General features: G+C 40.5%; 1 protein-coding gene across 1 annotated transcript in view; it reads right to left on the bottom strand.

Moving 5' to 3' along the window:
* AGBL4 (AGBL carboxypeptidase 4) overlaps positions 1 to 23,127 on the bottom strand; it is a 987,573-nt gene that overhangs the window by 578,764 nt on the left and 385,682 nt on the right. Inside the window, exon 4 of the mRNA XM_070405080.1 lies at positions 2,990 to 3,084. Coding sequence (XP_070261181.1) covers positions 2,990 to 3,084 — 95 coding nt within the window. The remainder of the gene's footprint in view (positions 1 to 2,989; positions 3,085 to 23,127) is intronic.

The following is a 23,127-nucleotide window of genomic DNA, read 5'->3' on the forward strand; positions in this document are numbered from 1 at the left end:
AAACTTGATGCTACAGAATCTTAACAACCAGCGATCTTTTAAGACTAATATGTAAACAGAAGTAGAGTGAATTAAAATGGGCAGGATACTTTTAAATCCTCTAGCTTCTCCAATTTGCTGCTAGGTATTGTGATGTTATCTCCTCAAGGCAGAACGGTCTTGAATGACCATAAGTTTGCATAATGGCTTTTTAGTTGCTTCTTTTGCTCATTTGCTTTCCACAACTAATTGATTACCAGACCTATGCTGAGGTCTGGAGGCATCTTTGCTTGAGATCAGTCACAATTCCCTTGGATAGGTGAAGAATAATGTTATTTCACCTTGAAAAGGTAAGGAAAGTTTGTTTTCCAATTAGGAATATATTTCATCCAGGAAATTTAGGGTTTTTAATGTTTGTCATATGGTAAGAAATTTCCCATGGTCTATGTGAATATTGAAATAGGCAATGCCCCTAGACCAGAAAAGCATCAGCTACTTCTCTTTGTTATGATGGACACCTGGGTATCGGGGAAACTGGAATTAGGGAGACAATAGAGAAGATATTCTAACATTGGGATCTGTAAGGTTATTTGTCAGCCTTGAGTCAGGCCATTGTCTAGAATCCTAAATTTTGATGAATACCTTAGGTTCAGTAAAATTTAATATTCTGAGAGTCAGTCGCATACACTTCTTTATCTTACCCTGAAAACATTTAGGATAATGACTGCTGGAAGACAGTTTCTGGTACAGGTCATCAACATAAGGAATGGAAGCAAATCCTAGGCAGTTAGAACCAAAGGGGTAGAAAGAATCTTTAGTACAAACCAGTAGCAAGGACAGTAATAGACTGCAGAGATCAGTTAATAAAATTCTAAAATGAAAGTTCCATTTGGGAATGTATCTTTTCTGCTATATTCATATAATAGCTCCAGTTTCTAGGATAATGTGTGGCACATTAAAGGTGCTCATTAAAATCTTATTAAGTAAACAAATATCTAAACATCAGCTTAGGGGCAGGTGACTATGAAAGAATGTGACTAGCTTTGCATTCTAAGGGCTGGGGATGGTAAAGTAAAAAATAGGAGAGTTTAAACATATCAACAACTTGATTTGCTCTGGTCCCTTATGCCTTACAGGCTTGATAAACTACAACAAACTCAGTTCTAAAGCTTTCATGTCTTTCAGACCATTAGAGAAACCCCATGACTGGATAATGGCTGTTGCTAAGAGCTTGCAATGTTAAATTAGAACACTAACTTAATTCTAAGGCATTATAATATAAATGCAAGGACTCATTAATATTTCAAAATCTTGTCAAAAGCCCTGACAGAGAAGACCCAAATGATAGTCCATGAGAAACAAAACAAAATGAAAAGAAATAATTAAGGCTTAAGGGTTTTCAAAAGCACAGAAAAAGAGAAGACTCCAGAACTGAACACATGAGAAAATGGGAGGGTGACTATTGTTGCTGTGTGAGATCCCAGCACAGAGCCAGTAAGAGAAGTGCAATGTTATTTTGAAGGCCCTGGTGAGCATATCAATAGCGATGTTCTTTGGTAGGCAAGGTTTGAAGTACACATGAGCACATATGCCTGTTAGAGACATGTGTGCTTTTGTTACCCACCTGGGTTGCCTTCAGAGACTCAAAGCAAAGGCCTATCCCTTGTCCAGAATCCACTGTTAAAAAGAAATTAAGGAAGAGCAGTCTAGTGTATTTGATACAGCAAAGCAAAAAAAATAAAAGGCCCAGGAAAATATTTTATCTTTTAATAAACAGTTTTCATTATCATCATCAAATGCCTGCATTTTTACAAACCTGATCTTCTCAGCCCAGCATTTACAGAAAATTGCCAAGTATTGTTTATAGATAAAAGCACAATTCAATATTTATGAATTGCTGGTTTTCTATAAATATAGACATTTGGAGATGATCTTCTCACTAGTCATTAAATTTTGAACAGAGATCAAAGCTAGACTAACATTCACAATTCCTTGCATTTGTATAGTGTTTACATAATACTATTAATAATAGATGACATTTACGGAGCACTTAGCAAGTGCCAGGCACTTTACATGTAAATTTGCATAATGAATTCAGTTCCGTTCAAGGAACATTCACTTAGCACCTACTGTGTGACAGATGAATAACATTTTGTTTCTGTCTTTAAAATCCCTTGTTTTGGTACACTCAATCAGTCGTTGTTGAATGAGTGAATGAGTGGATGGATGAACAAAATAATTGGTTTGAATGGCATTGTGGGGTAATAAAAATAACTCAGGCTCCTCCCCTTACTATCTATCATCTTTAGAAAGTACTTAACCTTTCCTAGACTCAATTTCTTCATCTGTAATATAGGGATATTTAAAATCTCTCTTGCAAAAATGCTGTGAGAATAGTAACAGCAAATGTAAAACATCTGACAAAGAATGGCTCTAGGTAATGACAGTAGTTATTATCATCCATATCATCATCATTATTACTATAATTGTCAATCCTATCCAGCTCTCATCCTCACTAGAGCAATGGGACAAAGAGAACTTTAACATCCACAAAAATACAACATCTACACACACACACACACACACACACCAAAAAAAATGTATACTAAAATGTAGTTCTCATTATCCTCCTAGGTTACTGAACAACATTTACGCCCAGGCTAAAAGAACATAGAATCAACTTTAATTAAGTTTCCAAAGATATCTTGATAAAAAGCAAGCAGGATATGAAATTAAACAAATAATAGGCTACACCTTCCCTCAGAATGTTGGTCAATCTAAACATGAGCATGTTCTCTATCCCAACTTTCTCAAAAAAAAAAAACCAAAAAAAAACAGCACCTGGAGCCATCCAGAAATTCTTATTATTCTTCTAACCAGTAGCCACGCAGAAACTCATCTTATTCTTCTTAGTGCCAGTGAGGCTAAGCCCTATCCATACAGCAGATGAACTTGAGCTCTGGGTCAAATTCTCCAACCTGAAATATGTCCCAATCGGTGGGTCACTTACCATTTTGGTCTGCTCGTAGATTTCACCATAGGGGCCATCCCATCTCTATAAAGACTCTTGGTTTTGCTGAAGTTAACAATGTTGAAAATAACTCTCTGAAAAAGGAGAGAGAAGTTTATCAGAAGACTATGCTATATGCAAGTTGCTACTTCCTGATAATTAATACTGGAAAAAATAAGCAGGGTTAAACTGTACAGTGAAGAAAAATGATGCTCACAGAAACTCAATGTGTTTGCTCCAGTTTAGTACAGTAGTTAACACCAGACTCTGGTACCTAGAAGCCTGAGTTTTAATCCCACTTTACACTCTCAAGTTGTATGACCTTGCCAAACTATTAAGTCTTTCTGTGTCTCGGTTTCTTCATCTGGAAAATGGGAATAATAATGGTATCTAGGGTTACTGATGAGGATGAAATAGGTTAATATGTGTACAGTGTTTGGCACCATACTTGGTACATACTCAGTACTATATAAGTTTTGGCCATTATTATTAATTGTGCTGTCTCTCTAGAGACTGACCTAGAATTTGCATGGAAATGAATGATATTATCATTACAGTGACAGTCGTGCATTTGAAGTTCAACAAACTAAAGATAGTAACAGTACAAAACTGAAGTTAAAAAATTATGCAACTTCTCCACACCCTTTTGACTAGAACTGGAGGTTATATGTCCTCTCTGCACCTCCTTTGTTATCCTTTGCTAGGCCTAGGGGTACTAGGCTCAACCCTAATTTTAACATCAACTTATAGGGGCATAGGTACTTGGGTAAGCACCTTCCCTCTCTGGGTTTCCCCTTTAAAAATGGGGAAGAGTGTTCTAGATGACTAAAGTTAAAAGAAATTAGGCCCTTGTTTTTTAAATAATTTTGTCATAACTGGGGAGGAGAGACGAGGAAAGAAAAGATAATTGGGTTTAAAAGACACTAAATGACCACGGAAAGAGTCCAAGGGACAGAGGATGAGGAGCAGAGCAAGGAAAGCCAGAGTAGCTGCAGAAAGGGAAAGCTTTCAATGGATCACCATAGACTAGTGTTTCGATCCAGAGGCAGAGGGGGAAGCATCAAAATTCATGTATTGTTTCAGTTAACAAATATTTATTGTGTGAGGTATTATAAAATATCAAGGGCCAGGTGTTTTACACACTTTTTAAATGATTTAAATATTCTCCTATAACTGCAGATGTGGAAATGGAGGCTCCAATAGTTTACTTGCTTAAAGTCATATAATAGATAATAGATGGAGAGCTGATATTGAATCCAGGGGATTAAAAAAAATAAGATGCCCATGATCTTTAGCTGCCCACTAAGGTTCCAAATTTCATAACTCTAACCAAAAATAAGGGCAAAGATAAATATAATAAAAAATTCCAAGTCTTTATAATTTTGTGGGGTTTTTTTTGAAAAGAGAAAATCTTAACCAGTTCCTCTGGCCTCATGTTTGGAACTATCATAAAAATATTTTGTTCTATGAAACAAGCTCTTAGGAATAACTCATGTTTTTCTTTCTCCTTAGAGATCTAACCATTGACTGCATCTCCAGGCATTTCAGTTTCAGAACTCCCTGTTGCATTAAATTAAGTCATCAAGAATGTCCAAGGCTATTCCATTATTAATAACCCAGACCTGCCTGTTGTCAGTTCAATTACTTCTCCCAGGCTCTTGACTATGGTCCGATTTAAGAAAATCAATATCAAGGGGCACAAATGGCCTTTGAACCTCACAAAGCTTAATCCCCCCCTTTTTCTTCTGAGATTCCAGGTGTCAGATCCAGTGAACCTGGAAGCCATATTGCAATTTCAGGATTAAATTAATACTAAATGCAGGGGGTGGGGGGACATCTAATACAGAAATAATGTGCATATGTGAAGCTGAAATAAATAAATGAGAAAGTAAAACATTTATTGATCATTAATATCCTACACTGTGCCAGGAATATTTCCCAGGTGTTTTAAATATACTTGATTATTTAGCATCTACATCCATAAACAAAAGTTATTTATTTTAGCCCAACTTCAAACATGAGGAAATTAAAGCTAACACAGGCTAACTGGCTTGTCACTCCTCCCGCTCCCCCTCACCCCGCAAAATACACCACACATGCACACACAAACACACGCACACATACACACACACACGCGCACGCGCAAGCCAGAACTATTAAATGTTAGAGCTAAGATTTAAATCCTAGGTGCTCAGACATAAAGATCATACTTTCTGTGACACTACAGGCAAAGAGAACACTATCTCTTAACATTCTTCACCCATGCATTTCTTAATGTTTTCCAGCCTATTTAGGAAGGTTACCTGTGGTTGTAAGAGTCAAAGATATTTGGAAGTAGGCACTTAGGAAATCTTGTCTTTCCATATTTTACACTAAAATTACCAGTTATTTACTCAAAATGTATCATAAGAAATGGAATCTATGAGGTAATGGTAACAACTATAATAATAGCAAACAACTTCTGAGCACTTCCTAAGTACCAAAAATTTACATATTCTTCATTTTTCATGTGTCAAAGAAGAAATAATGATAAAGAGGTAGAAAGAGAATGGAGCAAAACATTCTCATCAAGGGAAGCTTAGCATATCAAACAAGGGCATTAGCAACTTGACAGAATTAAAATAGATATTTCAGGGAGATGCGTTCTTCTCCCTATAACTCAGAATAAATATTTACAAACATACAAACAAAAATGCCTCTCTTTTCCTCCATATTTAATTTTTTGAGGAAACTCCATACTGTTTTCCATAATGGCTGCATCTGTCTGCATTCCCACCAGGAGTAGACCAAGTTTCCCTTTTCTCCACATCCTCTCCAGCACTTGTCATTTGTTGATGGTAGCCATTCTGACAGGTGTGAGGTGATACCTCATTGTCATTTTAATTTGCATCTCTCTGATGATCAGTGACTTTGAGCATTTTTTTCATATGTCTCTTGGCCGTCTATATATCCACTTGGAGAAGTATCTATTTAGGTCCTTTGCCCATTTTTAATTGGATTATCTTCCTTTTGTTAAGTTGTATGAGTTCCTTATATATTTTGGATATTAATCCTTTATCAGATGTATCATTCCCAATATGTTCTTCCATACAGTGGGCTCCCTTTTCATTTTGTTGACTATTTCTTTTGCTCTGCAGAAGCTTTTTATTTTGATGCAGTCCCATTTGTTTCTTTTCCTTTGCCCTAGGAGATGTATCCATAAACATATTGCTACAAGAGATGTCTGAGAAACCCAAAACACCAATCAGAAAGAACGTATGCATCCCTATACTCATAGCAGCACAATTTACAATAGCTAATATCTGGAAACAGCCTAAGTGCCCATCAGTAAATGAGTGGATAAAAAAGCTGTGGTACATTTATATAATGGAATACTATGCAGCAGTAAAAAAGAAGAATCTCTTACCCTTGGAGACAGCATGGAGGGAACTGGAGAGTGTCATGTTAAGTAAAATAAGTCAGTCAGAGAAAGACAATTATTGCATGATCTCACTCATATTTGGAATCTAAGTAACAAAATAAACCGATAAATGGAGTGGATCTAGAGACATGGAAGCATGAAACAGAGTGCAGAATCTCAGAGAGAAGGTGGGGGAGGATGGGTGGGTGGTAAGCAATCAATCAAGAACCTTGTATGCATATGTGCATGGTCCCTGGCCACAGACAATGGGGTGGTGAGGGCCTGGGGCCGGGAGCAAGAGGTGGAGCTTTTGACGCTGACTGGCATAGAAACCAACCAATCAGAACCAAATTGTCCAGCAGAGGAGGGCAGTTGGGAGCAAGATCAGGCCAGCAGGGGAGGGCCACTGGGGGCAAGATCAGGCCAGCAGGGGAGGGCAGTTAGGGGCAATCAGGCAGGCAGGCAGAGGCAGTTAGGGGCAACCAGGCCAATAGGGGAAGGCAGTTAGGAGTGATTAGGCGGGCAGGCAGAGGCAGTTTGGGGCAATCAGGCATGCAGGCAGGTGAGCAGTTAGGAGCCAGTGGTCCCAGATTGCAAGAGGTATGTCTGACTGCCGGTTTAGGCCCTAAACCGGCAGTCAGACATTCCCCAAGGGGTCCCCAATGGGAGAGGGTGCAGGCTGGGCTAAGGGAATCCCCCCCTCTGTGCATAAATTTCGTGCACCAGGCCTCTAGTCTATATATATATAGCTAATATGCTAAGTGTCCCTCCTACTGTCAACTGCTTATGGGCTACTGGTAAGATAGAGGTCTAGGTTTAGTCTCTAGCCAATATAGGGCTATACTCAGGCTCCTGTTTCATTTTATGGTTGGGGCCAGGGGTAGATGCAATATAAGGATTCAGTCGAGAGCCACAGTTAAGATTTGCTTCATCTGAAGAAAGAACTAGTCACTCTCCAAATTTGGAGGACAATTCAATAAACAATCAAAATAGTATGTAATTTCAACATGAAATAGATATGTTTTGAATAATTGATGCAACATTATCCCAATCATATTTACATTACCCTATGTTTATCGGACACATTTTTCACTATTCATGCAAAGCTCAGGCTGAGCTTTCACAAACTAAAAATTATAAAATCTACATTCATAAAGCTTCACCATATAGCTGTATTGAAAACCTAAGAGATCAATTTGAATTGGAAAAAGCTGAAGTATCTTGTGGATGGCCAAACAGCAGATAAAACGTCTCCTTATAAAAGGCTGCTTTCTCCAATGAATTTCAGAGAACACTAAGATATCCCCTTTGTTTAAAGATAATTGCGTTTTTCTCGGAGTGGTTCACTAGGGCCTTACCTTGGACATGAATTTTTCATGACTGATTGATTGAAAAGACAATGCCAACAGAGAATAATACAAGTGTAGGGACCTGTGTTACAAGGTAGAGGTAAATTACTCCAAGGGTTAGAATGACAAACCCAGGTGTCACCTTCAACTCAACAAGTAAATTGACAATTATAAATCTGTTGAAAAATGAGAAAAATCAATTAGGAAAAGGTTGACTTGTATTTAAAACTAGTGTTTGCTTTATTGAACACCATTCAGTGGACTTTGGAAACAAACAGAGAAAGTGGCATGGGAAAATGCCCATCTCTGGGTGGGAAGAACACTGGATTGGTAGAGTAGAGACCTGTCTTCTCTTCCAGGTTTATGTCACTGTCTTGTTATTTGACCTAAGCAAGATTACTTCCTGTCTCTGATCCTCTATTTTCCTATTTCTAAAGTAAACATAACTGACTGCTCTCCTATCCTGAGTCATGGACTGGAGAATTTGCACCAAGTAACACAGTTAACTCAGGTCCACAGTGAAAAGGAAGACTCTAGGTTCTATAAACATGGATCAATCCTTTTACTCTTTCAAGAAACATTTCTTGAACTCTGCATATGTACCCCAAACTATTTATGTGTTGGAGATACACAGATAAACAAGATATGTCTTGTTTTTACGTTTATGTAGTTTACACTTTAGTCGGGGAGACAAAAAACACACAGGTATAGCCTGGCCGGTGTGGCTCACTGATTGGGCATCAACCTGTGAACCAGGAGGTCATGGTTCAATCCCAGTCAGGGCACATACCCAGGTTGTGGGCCCTATCCTCATTTTGGGATGTGCAAAAGGTAGCCAACAATGATTATCTCTCATAATTTATGTTTCTATCTCTCCCTCTCCCTTCCTCTCTAAAATCAATGAAAATGTATTTTTTAAAAACCACACAAGTAAATAAATGAATGTATAATGCAGTATCAGGTAATACAAACTATGAAAAAGTAAAACAATAAGTAGTTAAGGCATAGAGTGGAAAATGGTCTATTTGGCTTAAAGTTATTATTTTATATAAAACTTGTTGAATACCTACTAAGTTTCTCAGAAATGCACAGTTATTTTTGCATTGCATATTGTTTCTAATCCTTAAAAAATCTTACAGGTAAATATTTTTCATTTTACAGATTAAGAAATTAATATAAAGAAAACAAAAGATCAAGTAACTTTCTGTTTCTTCACTTTCAGAGAGGGATGGACAAATTTGGTTTGGATGCTGAGGATAATGATGTCACACATGCATGAAGAGGGTATAAAAACTGTTTATGATTTACATAACTAGAGGCCCAGTGCATGAATTCGTGCACAGATGGGGTCCAGCCGTCTGCCCTCGATCGGGGTGGGGAGGGGGGGGCAATCGGAGGCAAGGCCTGCAGCGGGGAGGGGCCACAGGAGGAGTTATTAGTGTCAAAGACCTTTGAGTGTGTACTAGTATACACGTTTGCTGTTGGCTTTCGGATGAGTTGAAGCTTCAAAGGCGCTTTAGTGTCAGGGACACTTACAGCTTCCATTTCTAAGCCTCTCCCTACACAGGTAATGTGGTTTAGTTCCCTGCTGACAACCCTTGCTGCGGTTCGAAACCTGTGGGTCACGAACAATGAAAATACATCCTGTATATCAGATATTTACATTACGATTCATAACGGTAGCAAAATTATGGTTATGAAGTACCAACAAAAGTAATTTTATGGTTGGGGGTCACCACAACATGAGGAACTATATTAAAGGGTCACAGCATTAGGAAGGTTGAGAACCACTGCAAGAGAGGCCATGGTGTGATGTGGCTGCCCTCTTTGGTAGGAAGCAACGGAGAAAGAACGCAGGAAGATGATGATTGTGCTGGGCACCTCTCCTGGACATCTGACTGACGGTCCAGACCATGAGCAGTTTTCCTCCTGATCACTCATCATTCAGGTTCCTGGTCTATGAAGGCTGGAGAACATTTACTTATTTAGAATCACTGAAGGTCACACTTCAGTGATAGGGGTGGGGGGAGGTCAGGGGCAGGGCCAGCAGGGGGAAGGGATCATGTGCGGTTGGCTGACTGGCTCTGTCCCTGATTGGGCTGGTTGGCTGCTGCGGTATGCATCACAGCCACCAGTCATTCTGGTCATTCTTGTCGTTTTGCCATTCGGTCGCTTGGGTTTTATATAGAGAGACTAGAGGCCCAATGCACAAAATTCATGCAAGAGTAGGCCTTCACAGCCACAGCAGCTGCCTCAATCCCTCCCTCACGGCCACAGCGGCTGCTTTGATCACTCTCTCAAAGCCGTGGCAGCTGCCTTGATCCTGCGGCTGCAGCCTCGGCTTCATCTGGAAGGTGGTCCAAAAAGACATCCAGACATCTGTGCGGTCGATTAGCATATTATGCTTTTATTATTATAGACTAGAGGCCCGGTGCACAAAAATTTGTGCAGGGGGGGGTCCCTCAGCCCGGCCTATGCCATCTTGCAGTCTGGGACCCCTGGAAGGATGTCCACCTGCTGGCTTAGGCCTGGTCCCTGGGGGACCGGGCCGAAGCTGGCAGTCAGACATCCCTCTGGCAGTCCAGCAGCACTCAGGGGATGTTCACTTGCCAGCGGGGAGCAGGCCTAAGGTGCAGTCAGATATCCTTATTGCTGCTGAGGAGGCGGGAGAGGCTCCCACCACCACTGCTGTACTGGCAGCCATCAGCCTGGCTTGTGGCTGAGCAGAGCTCCCGCTGTGGGAGTGCATTGACCACTAGGGGGAAGCTCCTGCATTGAGCATCTGCCCCCTGGTGGTCAGTGTGTGTCATAGTGACCAGTCATTCCCAGTCCTTCTGTGTTAGGGTCAGTTTGCATATTACCCTTTTATTATATAGGATAGAGGCCTGGTGTAGGGGTGGGGGCCGACTGGTTTGCCCTGAAGGGTGTCCCGGATCAGGGTGGGGGTCCCGCTGGGGTGCCTGGCCAGCCTGGGTGAGGGGCTGATGGGTGTTTGCAGGCTGGTCACACCCCTTTCAGGGGGGGTCCCCACTGGGTGCCTGGCCAGTCTGGGTGAGAGGCTGATGGATGTTTACAGCTGGTCACACCCCCTTCAGGGTGGGGGTCCCCACTGGGGTGCCTGGCCAACCTGAGTGAGGGGCTGATGGCTGTTTGCAGGCTGGTCAATCCCGCCCAGTGGGGACCCTCACCCCATGGAGGTTTGGCCAGCCTGGGTGAGGGGCTGATGGCTGTTTTCAGGCTGGCCACACCCCCTTTAGGGTGGGGGGTTTCCACTGGGGTGCCTGGCCAATCTGGGTGAGGAGCTGAGGGCCGTTTTCAGGCTGGCCAAGCCCCCCCCGCGCGGAAACTCCCAGACTCTCCTTTTTTTCTTTTTTTTTTTATTCTAGAATTTATTTACCTTCTATAATTGAAACTTTGTAGCCTTGAGAGGAGCTCAGAGCCGGCCAGGGCGGGTGGGAGGGAAGCCTCCTGCTCGCTCCAGCTCAGTGGCCATGGCTGGCTGAAAGCAGGGATCTGGGGTTTATTTACCTTCTATAATTGAAACTTTGTTGCTTTGAGTGGAGCTCAGAACCTGCCACGGCAAGCGGGAAGCTTGGCTTCCTCCATTATTGGGGCAACCAAGCCTCCTGCTTGCTCCAGCTCTGTGGCTGCCAGCTGCCATCTTGGTTGGGTTAATTTGCATATAGTTGCTCTGATTGGCTGGTGGGCGTGGCTTAAGGTGTAGCAAAGGTACAGTCAAGTTGCATGTTTGTCTTTTATTAGTGTAGATATATATATGCAAAGTGTCCCCTTGCGAGTTCGACTGACTGTGAATTCGATCAATCGCTATGACATGTGCTTGACCACCAGGGGGCAGCGAAGAACAAAGGAAGGTCCTGGCCAGCAGCTGCTAGGAACCATATCGTGAACAAATTTTGTGTGCTGGGCCTCTAGTATATAGTATAATTCCATTTATAGGAAATTCTAGAACAAACTAATCTGAAATTGAGGGTGAGAAAGACATGTAATGAGAATAGAGCCACAGTTGTCTAATCATTATTCACCTCACTAACTATAGATAAGAAGTTTTCTTACAGACCCTGGGAAACTGGACAATGAAACAAAGCTGTAGAAAGATAAGATGCCTCAATGGGTACATTACTCAGAAAAGAAATACATTTTGAAAACAGACCAAGGACAAGACATGCTTTGATTTGGTTGCTGTGCCTGGACCCTGACCCCCTCCAGGAGTTTTTCTCAGGAATGCTGACCATTCTCCAGTCCCAGGAACAGGCTGAGCTGTTTGTAACATCATAGAAGATTAGTTACCTTGTTATAAGACTTTGAGCTCCTAAAGGCAGACCACAGACTCTACCCTCCTCTTTCCATGTTATATTTGTAGCTTGCAGCTGCACGTAGCTATCTTCTCCCTTGTGTGTATACAACCAGCCCACTGGCAAAGGGGGTCAGATCAGATATTTATGGGTGATAGACTGCTCTCCCATACTGCCAGCATTATTGGAATAAATGCTCATATATAATTGAACTCTGTCTCTGCTTAATTGACTAAAGTGGTGACAGGCAGCCTGGACCCCTTGGTTGTCCAGTTACAAGATGACAGAATATTTGTTACCTTTGGGTAATCAGCAATATTCGATATTTTGGTCAGGGTAGTGGTTATATTGGTGTATTGATTTGTTTAAGTTTATTGAGCTGTGTACTTAAAATTTGAGTATTATATTGTATGCATGTTAGTATTGTACTTTAAAGAAGTTTGCAAAAAATTCTCACTAATATTTATGACTCCCAGAGAAGATTCTGAATATACAGTTAATATCTCTTCTAACTCTAAAATTTCATGATTTTACTGCCAATTTTTACTAGTTGATTAACATATTTACCATGTCTCCTTAACAACAGTAGATCAACAGCACTGAAAGTTTCAGACAATAAACTACATCTAAAAATACTAGTAGTTCTAACAGCTTAAGTGAGAAAAACCTTTGAAAGACTATACATTAAAATCTCCGCAGTGCGCTAAGTGGGACAATAGCATTTTTTTATACCAAGGGCCAACCAAAAAACTAAAGCTGAAATATTACAAAGCCAAGTTGGTAGACAAATATATGATATTTCACCTCTAGAGGAAAAACACATCTAAATGTCAAATTATGTAACTGAATGTTTCACCCTCTACAATTTCAAAGGAATAGAAATGTCAACAGCATAGATCCTGAAATTTAGAGACAAGCAATTTATGACTCAAAGCACAGAATTGAGAGTGTGAAAATCTGTGTGCTAGTTCTGGCTATGTCACTTATTAGTTGCATGAGTCTGGAAAATAATGTAAAGTCTCCAAGTTTTTGTTCCCACTTGTATAAAATTGGTATTAATACTACGAACTTATTAGGAAGACTACAGATTGAGTACCTCTAAAATCTGCCTATTATTATTATTAACTTACCTCAATGATTTTGAAGCACTTCAGTTTTTTTTGTTTTTTTTTTAAGGCTCCTGTCCCAACAACCCCAACTATTTGGAAAATTTGAAAAACCTACATGGATTGCTCTGAGCAAATGAAACAACATGCTAGAGTTGCCTTCTAAGCAAACACTTGTGCAACACATCACAAAGATAAACTGAGATCATTCTCTTTCCCAAACAGAACAACTCTCCCTAAAGAAAATACCTCCTCCAAATTTTTCATTAGAGAAAAAATGAGGGGAGGGTCTACTACACAATCCAACCAACTCAACATGAGCTAAATCTCCCAAATTGATGCCCACTGTCAACTGTGGCATACCTACAAGAGCTCCCTAATTTTAGTTTAAATGACTTCCCCATCTCTAAACATGACTGAATCCCACGCCACTAATTCAATCTGTCCAAGCTCATGTTCCCCAGCTTCTTCAGACTTAGCTCTCTATTTCTGCCAGTGCTGGCTCACCAATAGCCACAAACATAGCTCCAGAATGCTTCTTTTCCTCTGTCAGTCTGGTTCACTTCTATTCATGTTCTGAGACTCAGCTTAGGTGTCATTTGCTCCAAGAAGCTTAATTTAATCCTCAAACTCACATAGGTAGATCCTTCAGGTTCTTTCTCTGTAACTTGTATGTCCTTTCACAGCACTCATCATTCCATATTGTTAAATGTTTACTTATTTGTTTGTACCCCTCCTTCTCCCAAATGAAAAATTCTTAAAGATAAAAGTTATTTTTATTCTTTGCATTCTGGCATTTAAAAGGCTCCTACTATATGTTTGCACTAAATGAATAAAGTGAAAATGAAATAAGTGAATGCAAAAATGAGTGAATCCATGAATAAATAAAATAATTAAATGCATGGAACTCTTTCATTTAGGCCTTCATGACTTTGTTCTCACTGGATTGTTCTCTTCTCCCTACCCAAACCCTATCCTGCATTCTGTGCCTGCTACAGATCTGTCTCTACATTCTAGAGGAGAAGCATTGAGGATATAACAACAACAGAAAAAGTACCCACACTCTCAAGGGCCTTACAGTAGATAAGGGAAGAGGTAGATATAAATAGTTGTGTATGACCAGGATCTAGCAGAGTGAAGCAATGGAACCTGTGGGATCATAGGTGAGGACCAATCCTAGCCTGGTAGGTCAGAGATATCTTTCTAAAGAAGGCTCTTTCTGACCTAAGACTTTGAAAATAGGTAAGATTTCCAGGTAAAGACTAGGAAATGGGGATGATATAAAACATTTCAGGCCAAAAATACAAACTATGAATAAAGGAATAGAGATGTAAAATAGTATAGTGTAGGGGAGGAATCCAGAATCAAACTTTTTAATAAAGTTAAGTGACCTGTCTAAGACCAGTCTGATTAGTAAAAAAGTTGAGACTAGAGCCCGGGCCTCCTTCCAAGTTCAGTGCTGCTTCCGTTACCCCAGACAATTATTATTGCTAGATTGCTTGTGACTACCTTCTAAGACTTTCCAATGAATAATACCAAAATGTGGCACTTTGTCTCTTTACCACCACCACCCCCACCACCCCCACCACCACCACCTCTCCCCAGACACACAGAACTCCTTTCTCAGTAGTCATGGCAGATCTCAAGGAGATTTTAGAAATTCATTTGATATCAAAGGCTGTCATATAGCAAGACATCTGTCATTTGCTAGAATTCTGTGAAATGCTCAAATCTTCAGAGCAACTTGGAGTCCTAGTAGTGAGTCCATGAAGCAATGTAAACAAAGCCCAAACATCACCCAATAGTGAATTGCTCTGACAACCTATCTTTCTCTAAAGAATAATAATTCCAAGGGGCTGGTACAAAACATAACAAAGTAATTGCATATTCTTGAGATAAATGGTTTGTCAAGCAAGACCCTCAAAAATGCTTCAATTATCCCAAAGTATAAGAAAAAAAAAGGCCACCTACTGCAATACACAATTGCTAATGCCTACTAAGCACTAGATATTCTGTGCTTATTAGCATTATTCCTAAAAACTATAAAGGCATCAAGACACATTCCTGAGGTCACAAAGATAGAGCCAAGATTCAAACTTCAGTCTGTATGACTCTAAAGCCAGTAATATTTTTGGTAACTCTGCAGTTAAGCAGGTCCTCTCCATTTCTCCTGACTCGAATTTAGTGACTACGGCTGTGGGATAAGGTCCCAGACAAAGGGTCAGGGGACCTGCCAATTAACCACTACTTTTCTGTGTGACCTCATATTCCCATTGTAGGAGTATGTCTAAATTATTTCTAAGGACTTGAATACTTCTGACAGTCTGTGACTCTGTGAAATTTTTAAATATTCTTATGTAACAATGTCCCATGAAAAGGTCATGGTCCTGTGAGTTGCCTGTAGTGGGTAGATAGGAGGATAAACCCTCAGAGAAATTGAATTGAGTTCTCTGGGCTTATCAAAGTGGAAAAATAGACACCTAGCTGCCAAAAACTGAAGGGGTAAGTCCTTGGGAGATGAAGTTAGTTAAGGCAAATTGCATCAATACTGCCAGCAGCAACCTCAGTCAATGTCACAAATGCAAGTAAAGACAAGAAAAATATGAGGTTGGTTTTGTTGAATACGACAGGAACCATCAACCAAGTGGTACATTAGATGCCATGTTATATCTGTACTTAGGGTCAAAAGACTCAATGTCTTACCCTAGGCATCCAGGCTAGTCAGTAATTTTAGTGGCTCCTTCCCTGCTTATGTACAAGGCCAAAGGCACTCAAAAAAACTCCAAGGCAGCTCATCTTTTAATTCAACTTCTCCAGACTTTGACTGCTCTGACTATAACCTTCTGGCTTTTCTCATTTTTGTCTGATCCCTAGTTTCTGTTCCATTGCCTCACATCTGGACAAGAAAAGCTTCCTCCATTCCCTTAGTTTTATCCTTCTCAAAGTCAGTGATACTAATGTGAGATCTGAAAGATGGGTAGGATTTACAAGAAAAAGAAGAAGAAGAATTGGGGATAGAAAGCAGGGGTCAGGGAGGAGAAAGTTTCAGACAAATAGAAAAATCTGGGGAAAGGACACAGGGCAATCAAGAAATTAAGAACAGTTCAGTTTGGCTAGGATGCAGAGTATGCTGGGGAAATTGCAAGGGATGGAGCTGAAAATATTAAGTTTAGTATAACAGCAGCTGTGGGACAGAGGATCCTGATTTAGCCACCTACTAGCTATGTGGCCAATCTCAGTTTCTGTCATTAAGATGAAGATAACTTCCTGTAGCCCTCGGTATCCAGCATTTAGTAGGCGCTAAGTAGTCATTGAATCTGAATCCTAGAATGAAAAGGAACAATGGGGACTGAGGTAGTGGGGATTAAACAGTTTCCCTATGTGATATACAGGAAGAAAAAGTGGAGTTTTAGAGTGGTCTAGGGTTTCTTGTCTGGCATCCAATGAGACGACAGGGTCAGGTTCAGTTCAAGTACTCAGGTCCTGTGCCAGTTATGGTTTTCTAAAATTCAGAGCACAGTATCACTGCAGCAGCCTCCTCACTGTCACGCTGTGAGTTCTGCACGGAGCCCTAAGAAAGTTGTCAGCCATGAGATTCTTTCCCTTCGAATGCAAACACACATGGCATAGGCATATGATTCCCATCTAGATCCACCCCCGACTTCCGGCCAGGAGGCTGCTGTGTAGGCAGGACCGTCTGCCTTTCAATTTGCCAGCCTAACCTGGTACCCTGAGCCAGCCTTCTTCAAGTAGTAACAGAGATCTGGCAAAATTCACACTTTTGTAAATTGCTTCCAGGGGTCTATCTATAACTACCTTTTCTGTGCCCTGTCAGAGAGGTTAACCTGGGCCAGTGACAACATTCCTCAGACCAAACAAATGGGTATTTATTTCTGGAAGAGAATGGGCAGCCATTCCTTTAATCTAAGGAACAGATGCTGGCACAGGAGGGGAATGATCTGAATGTCCCACTCACCATTCTTAGGCCATAGGGCCAGGAATTGCTATTCAAAGCCACAGACCATGTCCCCTCAGGTTCCCTGATGGCATCAGTGCCCAGCGACTATAGAGTTATTACCATCATCATCTCTGCTGGATGTTAGGCCCCAGTCAAATTGGCAGCATTCCTTCTATTTGCAAACAGATTGCAAAATAAGAACGCCAGGCAGGATGCAGGCTGGCCAGGCTCCAAGGACCTTCAGCAGGGACCATGCTAAATTAGGGCTGCATCCTACGCCGTGAACAGCAGCAGGTGCTGGCACTGCCTCCCAATGACCCTGGGGTGTGGGGTGCCTGGCCTCTCTTCTCTCCTGGAATAAGCATCATCAGAAAAGGGAGAGTGTAGAACTTCCTGGGAAATTATAGGCAAGCGTACAACATTGGGGTCCTAAACTACTCACAAGTTTCCTGACATGGGGGGTTTCACTTCCATAAAGATTGGTCTAGAATGCAGCACCAATAGAAATTTTCTTTGATTTGTTTTGCTCTGAGGGTTTAAATTTCCATCTCTTCTCTGCCTTAGTCTGTCATCCATGGTCCTCTATCATCTATGCATTTGTAAGTATGTCCAGCCTAAACTGATCCTTCTTTTTCTGCCCAACACTCTTCATTCAGTCCTTTGGTCACTGACCATCAAACATGAGCAAAGGATAAAACAATAATGACAGCAACTGTCATTTACGCAGTGCTTATTGTGTAACCGACTCTGTGACAAGTGCTTTACTCATATTTTCTAACTTAATTCTAAAAATATAAAACCCAAGTAGTAGGTTCTATTATCATCCCCATATCATATTTGAGGAACCTGAGGCTCAGAGATTCTAAGTACCTTGCTTGAGATCATAAAACTAGTATGTGGGATAACTGAAATATCATTATTGCTTGAAACAATTTTTCTGTAATAGGTCTTACTGTCCCCCTTTCCCAGATGAGGGGACATGTTCAGAGCTTTAGGAACATGCCCACTGTCACAGAGCTTGTGGCAGGCTGGAACTCCAAATAAAACCTGTCTGATTCCAAAGTCCTTACTCTTAACCTTTATACTCATCTGCAAGATTAGCTACCACCCTCCATCAGGAAAGAGAGAGAAACATCTGTCTCCTCTAACTCCATGACTCCAGTAAGAGGATGTCAATGAAAACACACTGTAAACAGCAAGGCAATATTTGAAGTTAGTTACAATTCATATTATTTATTTCACAAGGTAAAAACATATAAAATATTTTATTCATTTACTTTAGCAGACAACTTTCTTTTCCTTCCTTTCCAATTTGTGTACCTATTATTTATTTTTTTGCTTTTTCATACTAGCTAGGACTTCTAATGCATACAAAGATGAAAAGCAGTCATGAGAGGGACAAACCTTGCCTTGTTCCTGATCTTAAAGTCCAGTTTCTCACCATTAAGTATGATGCAAGTTATAGGTTTTTGTAGATTTTCTTTATCAAGTTGAAGTAATTCCCCTCTAGTCCAAGTCTGTGTAAAGGTTTATTTATTTATTTTAAATATTGGAGGGGTGTTGAATTTTGCCTATTGATGTGGTAGAATATATTAAGTAATTTTTAAAATTTTGAACCAGTTTTACATACCTATAATAAATCGTACCTGTTTTTTGTACATTGTTGGGTTCAACTTACTAATATTTTGTTGAGGATTTTTGTATCTATGTTCAAGATCAATATTAGTCTGTAGTTTTCCTTTCCTGTAATGCTTTTATCTAGTTTTGGTGACTATTAGCTTTTTATCATATAATAAAGGTAAATATTGTTTTAATGCTCTTATAGCAATTTATATCCTTCCCTAGAAACAAAAGTTTGGGAGTCAAGTTCCAGATCTAGCTTGTAATTGCAGATGCAGTAAAGGGACAGAGCAGGGAGGACTTTGGGGTCACACAAACCTGAGTTGGAATCCCAGTTCCACCATTACTCTGTGACCTGAGTCAGTACTTCAGCAGACCTCTGTTTCCTGACTGGTAAAATGGGAAGCAAAAATTTCTTCCTTGCAATGCTATACTGAGATTGTAAAACAGTAAGAAAAACAAAAATGGAGGCTTGATATATGTCATTAAAACACGAGACAAGAACATCTTTATGTCATTTAAAAACCTAATTTTATAACAAAATCAGAGATGAACTGGTACGCTTTCATAGCTGTTCCATGAAAAGGAGACCCGTAGGTCTCCATTAATAGCCTCCGCATCTCCATATGGGCAAACATGATTTTTCCAAAACACAAGTCATCCCTTCTGAAACCCCTTGAATGACTTCCCATTGTCTTCAGGACAAATCCCAAGTTCTTTAACATGGCAGTTGGTGCCCTATATGATCATCACTGCCTATCTTTTCAGATGCATCTCTTCCATTTGTTCACTCTATTTCAGACATGGAAACAATAGCCAGCTCATTACGCTGCTCTACATGTTTTGCTCACAATCCAGGACCCCTCAGGGGATGTCCGACTGACGGTTTAGGCCCGATCCCATAGGTTCAGGCCTAAACCGGCAGTCAGACATCCCTCTCGCAATCCAGGACTACTGGCTCCTACCCGTTCGTCTGCCTGCCTGATCACCCCTAACTGCTTGCCTGCCTGCCTGATGCCCCTAACCACTCGCCTGACTGCCTGATGCCTCTAACCACTCACCTGCCTGCCTGATCGCCCCTAACTGTTCACCTTCCTGCCTGATCACCCTTAACCGCCTCTGCCTCAGCCCCTGCCACAGCAGCTTTGTCCAGAAGGACGTTTAGCTGTCTGGTCTAACTAGCATATTATGCTTTTATTATTATAGATGTTCAAAACTCAACTTTGGTATCCCCCTTCTCCAGCAACCATTCCTGGCTCTAAGCTGTGGTTAGAAACCCCTCCTTGGTGCTTGCATTACCTGTGCTTGCCTCTCACAACTTTAATGACTATGATTTAACTAACTGGGTATAATCTCTTTCTCTCACTATATTGCAAGCTCCTTGAAAAAAGGACTATGTCTTGTTCATCTGTGGTACACATAGGTGCTCAGATAATGTTTCCTAATTTAATAAGAAACCACAACAGTGTGGTGATTGCAGGAGGGAGAGGGGCAGGAGGAGGTGGAAAAGGGTATAGGGGGATAAATGGTGATGGAAAATAAAATAAAGGAAAAAAGAAATTTAAAAAAAAGAAAAGGAAAATAAAGGTCTACAGATGACTTTTGTATCAATATCCATTATGAAGTGGACATTCACTAATCAATGTTCCTCAATTCATAGCATCATTTTTGTCAGGAGCTCTCAAATTACTGCTGGTTGTGAAATAATTAGATAGATCCTCTGCTGCTTTCCTCTCCAGAGGAAAAGCAGGCAGTTAGTTCCTTATTACCTGTTGAACCTTCCTCTTTTCTTCCTCCTCCTTTTCCCCCTTTCTTGTATAGCAAGCCAACTGAGTAGTAATTATGAGAACACCTACACTATAATTATTGTAGCATTTAACTTTGTATTGACATCTATGAAAGAAAGAACTCTAGGGATTGATGAACAATTATGTATTTCCTACCTTTCTTTCAAATACACTTTTTTACTTTAAAAAAATCATCATTTTGACACATGTCTTCCCAGTTTTGAAATATCTTGATTTTATATTTTGGGTGGAACACTTGAAACATAATGTATTAAACTGCTAGAGTTGGAAGGAAGCTTAGACAGTATTAGTTTGATTCCCTTTTTTTACATTAGCGAAACTGAGGCTCCCAGAGGGGAATGTGGCTTCCGTAAATGTTACAGAGTTAGGGGACCCAGTGGCAGTGGAAAGAAAACACATACAGGCTTCAAAGACCTCAGGTCACATAGCCTGAGTTCAGTTTCTCACTGTGTAAAACGCTGTTAATGCCTGCCACATAGCACATTGTGAGGATGAAAAGGGTTCATAGATGGGAAGCAACTTACTCTAAATTTAGTAAGTTACACTAAGTGTACTAACAGCAGTGACATTTACTGAGCACATTCTGTATGCCCACAGTGTTAAGTGCTTTACAGATCTTAACTAATTTAATCCTCACAATATATAAAATAGGTACTATTTCCTCATTTTATGTAATAGAAAGCTGAGGTCAAAGAAGTTAAATAACCAGAGTTATTTTTATTAGTGCTGATATGTGAACCCAAGCAGTCTGGTTCTAATCTCAACTTACACAGCAAACTGCACTTAACAAAATTATTTCATTTTAATTTCTGGTATTATACTAGCATTCATTTTAAGCTTTTCTTTAATTCAATCAACTGATGTGTAATGAGTTATGTATACATTATAGGAAATGCGACTATTTCTTAAAAAGAAATCAATTAGTCATTTTTGACGTAATTGAAGGAGATTTGAAGAATGTGATCAGTATTTACCTTATGTAGTTGATATATTATCACTGTTCTCAGAAAGTAATAGAAATCCTTTATACTTATGATACAACATTGAGCTAAGTTCAGAATTCACCTTTCTGGTCTGCCCTATCCTAGTTAGTAAAAGGCCTTTCTGTCCTTCTTGCTATAGATTTAATATTTCTGTCTATCCCTACCCCCCAAATTCATATGTTGAAATCCTAGCCCTCATGGTGATGGAATTAGGAGGTGGGGCCTTTGGGAGATGATGAGGTCATGAAGGCACAGCCCTCATACATGGAAATGGAACCCTTACAAAAGAGGTCCTAGAAAGTTCTGCTGCTCCTTCTACCATGTGAGGTTACAGTGAGAAGACGACCAACTATGAGATAGCAGGTCACACCAGACACCAAATCTGCTGGTGCCTTGGTCCTTAGACTTCCAGCTTCCAGAGTTTTAAGAAATACATTTCTGTTGTTTTTAAGCTACATACCCTATGGTATTTTGTTATTAGAGCCAAAAAAGACTAAGACAGAAAACTGGTACCAACCGATTGGGGGTGCTGCTGTAATAAATACCTAAAAATGCGGGAGTGGCCTTAGAACTGGGAAGTGGCTGAGACTGGAGGAGTTTTTAAGTGTATGCTAGGAAAAACAACAACAACCCACCTATAATGCTGCAAAAGGGACTGTTAAAGACAATTCTGGCGAGAGCTCGGAAGAAGGGGAGAGATACAAAGAGAGCCTCAATCTTAGGGAATGCCAAAGTGTTTATGAATAGAATGCCGGTAAAATATGAATGATAAGGCCATTCTGATGGGTCTCAGATGGAAATGGGGAACATGTTACTGGGAACTGGAAGAAAGGCGATCCTTGCTATAAAGTGGTGAAGAACGTGGCTGAATTGCGTTTGTGTCCTACTGTTTTGTGGAAAGTAGAATTCAGAAATTCCAAGCAATGAAATTGGTTATTTGGCTGAAGAAATACATGAGCAAACTGTTGAAAGAGTGGCCTGGTTTTTCCAGACCATTTATAGTGAAATGCAAGGAGAGAAATGACTTTAAAAAAAGAATTATCAATCAAAAAGGAAACAGACTGGAAAATCTGGAAATTTCTCAGATTTTTCATATTGAAAGGAATGAGAAAGCTTGTTCAGGAGAGAATATAAAACTGCAGCCAAATTTGATAAGGAGATTAGTATGGATGAGCCATCTAAACAGATGCCAAGGGCCACTGTCCAAAACAATAAAAGAATGACCCTGGATGTTATCAGGAGATCATTGAAGCTGCCCCTTTCACCACAAGCCAGAGTGCAAGGACTTGCTGGGCAGACAATTTCAAAGAAGGGGCCTGGTTGACATTGTGCTTCCTGGCCTGGGCTCCACTTCCCATGTGCTGCTCATTTAGGCTGCCTGAGGTCAGGGAATACACAAAGCAGGTGGAGGTGGGGGTGGGATAGGAGTAGGGGAAGGACATGGACATGGCTACCTCTATGTACATTTTGAAGAATAGAGCCACCTTAAGAGGGTGGCTACAAGAGTTACGATACCACAGAGATCCTCCACTAGGGCAGTGGCTAGTGGAGCTGGCTTAATCCCTTTACCCTTTCCACCTAGCCCTACAACCCCCCTCCCC

The sequence above is a fragment of the Myotis yumanensis genome, unplaced genomic scaffold (assembly GCF_028538775.1).
Source record: "Myotis yumanensis isolate MYYU_CA2020_CCGP unplaced genomic scaffold, mMyoYum1.0.hap1 SCAF_2, whole genome shotgun sequence".
Taxonomy (NCBI): Eukaryota; Metazoa; Chordata; class Mammalia; order Chiroptera; family Vespertilionidae; genus Myotis; species Myotis yumanensis.